At 39.6% G+C, this 6,824-nt stretch overlaps 1 protein-coding gene across 1 annotated transcript; it reads right to left on the bottom strand.

Annotated features, from left to right (window-relative positions):
* Positions 1 to 4,628: 4,628 nt before the first annotated feature.
* Positions 4,629 to 5,120, bottom strand: LOC149170262 (uncharacterized). Its single transcript, XM_089425492.1, has one exon. It carries the CDS (start codon positions 5,118 to 5,120, stop codon positions 4,629 to 4,631), a length of 492 nt encoding a protein of 163 aa, XP_089281618.1.
* Positions 5,121 to 6,824: the final 1,704 nt, after the last annotated feature.

Raw genomic sequence — 6,824 nt, 5'->3', positions numbered from 1 at the left:
GACAGGCCGGAGGATGGTATCACCTAATTCGTCTACGATTTTTGGTTTTGGTTGCTCTCCACAACTCTGTTCACTTTCGGTTGAATGATGAAGGGTACGATTTGGGCAGCGCCACAGATCTGGCTGCCTGTGTGCATTTGGCTCAGCGGTTTGTTGATGGAGACTCCAGCTAGAATGCTCATAAATGCGAGCGGGAATGGTCAGGCGGTCTTCGTTAGTGACTGAGCGTTTTGGTTTTTCCGCAAAGCCTCAGACGCAAAACCATAAATGGTATATCATGTGAGATAAGAATGGTATTTGGTTTTTTGTAAGTTGCCTCTGATTCCACTCACTGTGCGACACGTTGCAATGAGAGTTGAGAGAAAACCGCCCTCATTGGGCGGTTAACCTCCGTGCTTCTCGTCCGCGCGATATCCACGATGGCCGTTGGATTGGGGTTGTGTAATCAACAGCAGGGATTGGATCGTTCTTGTTTCTTGAGGGTTCCGGACCCGAATTTTTTTAGTGGACTCAATCTATAGCTATTGTCGGGTCCGTTTGTTGGGTGTAGAGTGGTCCACTGTGGGTCCCTTTGTGGACCCCTGGTGGGATGCCTGTAGGGCTTTTGTGGGCCTAGGTCCCTGGTTTTATGACGTCCCCACTGACTGGGACACTTTGTAAACTATGTAATTTGGTTAGATTAATAGAAGGTTCGTCTCTTACTTATAAAAAAAAAACATAACTAAGCTTCTAACAAATTATGCACAATAGAAGCAAGAAATCCAAGCACAAACTTTCACATGGTTTTTACCTTGAAAAACCATAGTGTGGGGAAAAACCAACAAAGAGGGATTTTATTAGGCTTTAGATAAAATGCTCTAGAAAAAATTACAACAACATATCTAGAGAATGTAGAACTGAGAACGACCCCCGAAATTGGCCATCTCTCCTCTACAATGGTACAACTTGAAGTATAACCTCTCTCTAGAAGAGTTTGACCCCTTTTCTTCAGTAGATTCCAGCCCAGCGTTTTACCTCTCTTCCAATAGTAAATTGTCCCCATTACTCAACATCTCTCTCCTACAAACATGACCTAGGGTTCAACCCCTCTCTTATTTCTCAATATAGCCAAGCTATTGCCCCTCTTTCTCTGAACAAGTAAAGCCCTTCTCTATGTTGTTCAACCTTCCTTCTTCTCACCCAAATCAAACCTCTTCTCTCTCACTCAATGTGATATCTAATGTGTCCTTCACCCACTCATTCCAACAATTTATAATTTATCTTGTAACCCTATTTCCTGTGTGATATCTTTAAAGAAAAAAATTAAAGGATGAAATTTGATCTTATCACTTTCTTTTGATCCGATCAAAAAAGAAATATTAATTTTCAAAGTTATAAAATTTATAAATATGAGCTACAAAGTCAATAGTAACTACTTAAATCAATCATCATGTTTTTCCTAAGTTTAAACTTAGAGAAAAACTGCTAAAATAAGTAATTATTAAGGTTTTTTCTACATGCTTGGATAGAAGGCCTATGCAGAGACACCTATCCAAGCTACAATTTTAACACTCTCTCTTAGCAAGAAAGGTGTTCTACAACACCCCCAATTTTTCCTTGAAGAATACAAACCTTCCTTTCATCAAGGCCTGCATGAGGATGTATACAACCTACTCATATGTAGGTACATATTACAACTTCACTATCCCTTTCTGCACATAATCCCAGATGAAGTGGTACCTGATGTCTATGTGTTTTGACTTGCCATGAAACATTGGACTTTTCAAGAGCTTGATGCAAATATATTTGTCATGATGTATCACAGTCGGCTCCATCTCTTGATTAGACAACCCCATTAGTAACTTCTAAAGCCAAATGGCCTCACATGATGCCAACTCGCTGCCATGTATTCAACCTTAGTAGAAATCAATGCAACTGAATTTTGTATCTTGTTGAACCAAGAAATATCTCTAGACCCCAAGTCGAAACAACGACCCATAGTACTTTTCCTGTCAACTAAACTGCTTACCCAGTCAACATCTGAAAAACCCACTAGCTTCACTCCATCTCCTTGGACATAAGTCAACCCATACTCCATCATACCACACAGATACCTAAGTATGTGTTTCATTTCCACCTAGTGCAATCACTTTGGCTCAATCATAAATTAATTGAGTGTATTAACAACAAAACATACATCCAGTCTAGTGTTGACCAAATACATAAGAGATCCAATCAACTACCTGTATAAAGTGGGATCTATTACCTCTGACTTGGAAGCATCAATTTTATTCCAATTGGTCACCATTGGCACATGGGGGCTTCACTCAATGAACCTCTTACATATCGCCTGCGTTCATGGCATACTAAGCAAAACCCCTAATTTGACTACACATTGGAAAATACCTCTAAAAATCACATTATTTAACCCCCTACCAATATGAACCCAATACACCTCCCCAATTTAAAAAACCCCTACTTTCACTAGATATTGTAGGTATCCATTTTTTCATTAACATTTTTTATACCCCTTTATATTTTTTCATTAACTTTGAGCTCCATTTTTAATACCCATCAATATAAAAATCCTTGACCCCCTATATATCCCCCAATATATTAAGTCAAATTTTCCTCAATATATATCCCCCAATATAAACCCACGTGGTATGGTATTGGTCCCCCAGTGAAGCCCCCATGCATTGGCATAGCCATAGGTCTGCACTACTGCATACTTAATTTCTTCAAGATATCCACAACTTACTTCCCTTGTCCAAGGAATATCTTCCCATCTCTATGCCACACCACTAGCCCCAAAAAGAAGTGCATGGACCACATATCCTTCATCTCGAACTCTAAAGCAAGATCACTCTTTCAATCTGCAATGAGCTTCTTTGAACCTATAAGGAAACAAATCATCTACATATAACATAAGGATGAGTGGATCGCCCTTGACCAATATGTAGTACAGGTTTGATTCAACATTATTCTTGGTGAATCCCATCCCTAATAGATAGTTGCCTATCCTGGAATACCATGAATGTGGTGTTTTCTTGAGTTCATACAATGATCTCTTCAACCTACAAACATTGGAATCCATCACATGCACCTCAAAACCCTTTGGATGCTCTATATAGACCTCCTTCTCAATCACACAAATAATAAATGTCATCTGGATGTCAATTTTATGGATCTTCTAATCAATCTCTGCAACAATGAAAATCATAGCCATGATGGATGAATACCTAGTCAACTCCCTCTCTCTAAGAAAACCCATTAGCCACAAACTGGGATTTGAAATTCTCAACACTACCATTAACAATGTGTTTGATCTTATAGATCCACATAGATCCCACCATTGATTTCCCTTTGGGTAGTGGCACAAACTCACATACATCATTCTTCATAATGGAAGAGTACTCTTCCACCATGACATCCCTCCATAACTACTACTCATATGCCTCTTGAAAACTAGAAGGCTCAACCACAATCAACTTGCTCATAAGAGACATGTAACTAGAAAATCTTTGTGGTGGTTTTCTCTCCCTAACCAAAGTCTTAGGAGCATCCACTTGCTCCTGAACTTCCCTTAAGGTACGCTCTTCCCATTTCAACCTCTTCATGTCGAAAGTCTCGACATGGGTAAATGGCGGATCCTGTCCTCCCCATGCCCATGTTGCTCATCATGCACGCAAGTTTAAGGTCCTGCAATCTATAATAGTTGTCTCCCAACTTCCTTTGGTGCTTCCTGCTCCTAAACCTATTCTACAGATGACACTAAGATACAAAATTTTCTGAAAGCCATATCCTGCAAAAATTTCACATCCCTACGCACCATTGTCTTCCTGAGTGTACAAATATATACTTTGTAAGCCTTTGAGGCCTCATTGTATCCACGAATATACCCTTCTATGCAGTAGGCTCAAGGTGTGTCCTCTTCTCTAATGGAACATGGCAATAAACCAAGCACCCAAAAATGCGGAGATTCCCAACCCTTGTTTTCTTCCTCGTGAATGACTCTTCAAGGGCCATCCTCTGTAACAACTTGCATGGACTTCTTTTTTGCAAATCAATTGTCATGTTACATGCTTCTCCCCATAATAACATAGGAAGATCCTGATCATGCAACATTACTTTCATTTCCCCAAAAATAGCTTTGTTCTTTATCTTTGATACTCCATCATATTGTGGGTTATGTGGAACTATCTACTTCCTCTTAATTATAGAATCTAAACAAAACTTCTTGAAGGCATTCAAGTCATACTCGCTTCCAATTTCATATCTAACCACCTTGATATTTCTACACATCTATTTCTCCACAAGATCTTCAAACTCTTGGAACCAACTGAAGGCCTCATCCTTGGTCTTCATAAGATAGATTCAGGTTTTCCTGGAATGTTCATTTATGAAGATCAATTAGTGGTTGAATCGTCCAATAAACAAGACTGACATGGGCCCACATACATTGAATGGATCAAGTCCAAGATCCCCTTGGACTTGTTTTCATTGCTAGGAAACATGCCCTTGGTGTACTTTCCCATGGAAAACCCCTTGCACACATCATGTTGATGTGTAGTGAAATCATGGAGCTCAATCACAACCTCCATAGGAACTTTGTATGCTCCATGGTGTAAGTGTTCCATTCTCCTATGCTATAGCCCCCCCAAGTCACGGTTGTTGCTGCTACTGTTAACCGACACTTTGGTTGGCTTGAACTGAAGTCTATACAATTTGTTCCCTCTCACAAAAAGCACCTTTGTTGTTATGAATTTGGAACCCTTGCGACAAATATACACCTTTCCATATCGGAAAATCACCACATAACCCTTGTCCTTCAAGGTTGAAACGTAAATCAAATTCTTCGTCATGCCTGGGACATACAACACGTCCTTCACTAGTAGAGGCTTCCTAGACTCCCTCTGAAACTTAACAATTCCAGTGTCTATTGGCTTGTACTTGGCATTGTCACCAAGCACAATGTGGAAGTCCAATTTTTTCTCCTTCAAACTAGTAAAGTAGTCTTGCACTCCAATCATGTAACATGAAGCATCATTGTCAATGTACCACACGCTGGTGGCCACTGAACTAGAGAGGCATGTGATGAGTGAGAACTCAACCTCAAATATGGCTACAAAATCGTCCATCTCAGTGGTAGCAGTGACTTGCTTCTTTTGTTTTCTCTTTTTCTTATTAAGTTATTGGTTAGAAAAGTGCCCTAGTTGGTGATAAGTAAAGGATTTCACTTTTCCATTAGCAAAATGTTTTTTATTTCCCTTCAAGGTAGCTCCTTCACTGGAGCCTTTCTTGGCCTTTCCCTTGCCCTTAGAGTTTAGGGCTAGGTTCTCTTCCTCCTCACCCTTCTTCTTTTGGTCTCGATGATGAGATCCTTCTTGGATCTCCTCCTATGTAAAATCATCCCACAACATCTCCTAGGTGGGAAGAAGTTCTCGTTTCACGATGCATTTTACAAATACATCCCATTACTTTGTAAAGCCATTCAATTCTATATGCACTAGTTCAAATTTAGGGACTATTTCCCTTACAACTTCCCTCTTGTCTCGCACATGCATGAACCTGGTAAGGTAGGAAACCATGTTCTATACCTTGGATATCCTAGTGTCGTAGAGCTTGTCCTCTAACACCATCTTCTAATTCGGGTTGTCACCCTGGTACAATTTGGTAAGTGCACCCCACATCTCTTTGGCAGTATTTTTCTCAAATATACGGGGGATCATGTGATCTTTCACCCTATTCAAGATGACCCTTTGTGTCCTTGCTTCTTTCACCTCATGGAGATCTAGGGAAATAGGATCTGACATTGGCACAACCACTATGGAATTAGCATAGCTCCACAACTTGTTCTCCTTGAGAATAGTTGTGATCCAAACTTTCCACTAAAGATAGTTTGAGGCTCCTTCTAACCTGTCTTCATACCTGACACTGGTTTCCATGGTAAGTCAAACCTTGGAATATTTATTTGTTGAAAACCCTAGCAAGACCATGAACCCCTTTGATCTTGAACCTGTGCAATGCTTGAATGTATTTCAGAGGCTTTATTTTGACACCACCTCAGTTTTCTCTAAGCCCAACAAAAGGATTAATGCGTGAGTAAATTTTTATACCAAGAATTTTATTTATACTCCAAACCCAAAAAGCTCAAATCTAAAATCTATGCATAATTAACACAACTAAGCTTCTAAAAATTATGAACATCAGAAACAAGAAATCCAAGCACATAAATTTTTACACAGCCTTTACCCCGGAAAACCCTAGTGTGGGGAAAAACTAACAAATAGGGATTTTATTAGGCTTCAGAGAAAATACTCATGAAATAATCACAGTAGATGATTCAAACAATGTACAACAGAAAACGGCCATAGACATCAGCCTTCTCTCCTTTGCAATGGTATGGCCTAAAGTATGGCCTCTCTCTAGCAAAGTATGACCCCTCTTCCTCAACAGATCTTGGCTAGGGTTCAACCTCTTCTCCAATAGGAAACTTGGCCCCAATACTCAACCTCTCTCTCCTACAAACATAACTTTGGGTTTGGACCCTCTCTCATTGCTTAGTACGGCCAGCATACGACCCCTCTTTCTCTAAACAAGACATCCCCTTCTCTTAATTGCTTGACCTTCATTCTTGTCACCCAAATAGGCCATCTTCTCTCTCACTCAATGTGATCTCTAATGCATCCTTCACCCACTCATTCCAACAATTTATAATTTCTCTCTTAACCCTATTTCTCCTTGAGATCTTTAAAGAAAATATCAAAGGCCAAAATTTGATCTTATCACTTTTTTTGATCTAATAAAAAAAGAAATATTAATTTCCAAAGTTATGAACTTTA

Source organism: Pinus tabuliformis, chromosome 4_2 (assembly GCF_031772625.1).
Source record: "Pinus tabuliformis cultivar Carrire ecotype Pingquan chromosome 4_2, CPIR1, whole genome shotgun sequence".
NCBI lineage: Eukaryota > Viridiplantae > Streptophyta > Pinopsida > Pinales > Pinaceae > Pinus > Pinus tabuliformis.
The sequence above is the reverse complement of the archived record's forward strand: the minus strand, read 5'-3'. Positions and strand labels throughout refer to the sequence as shown.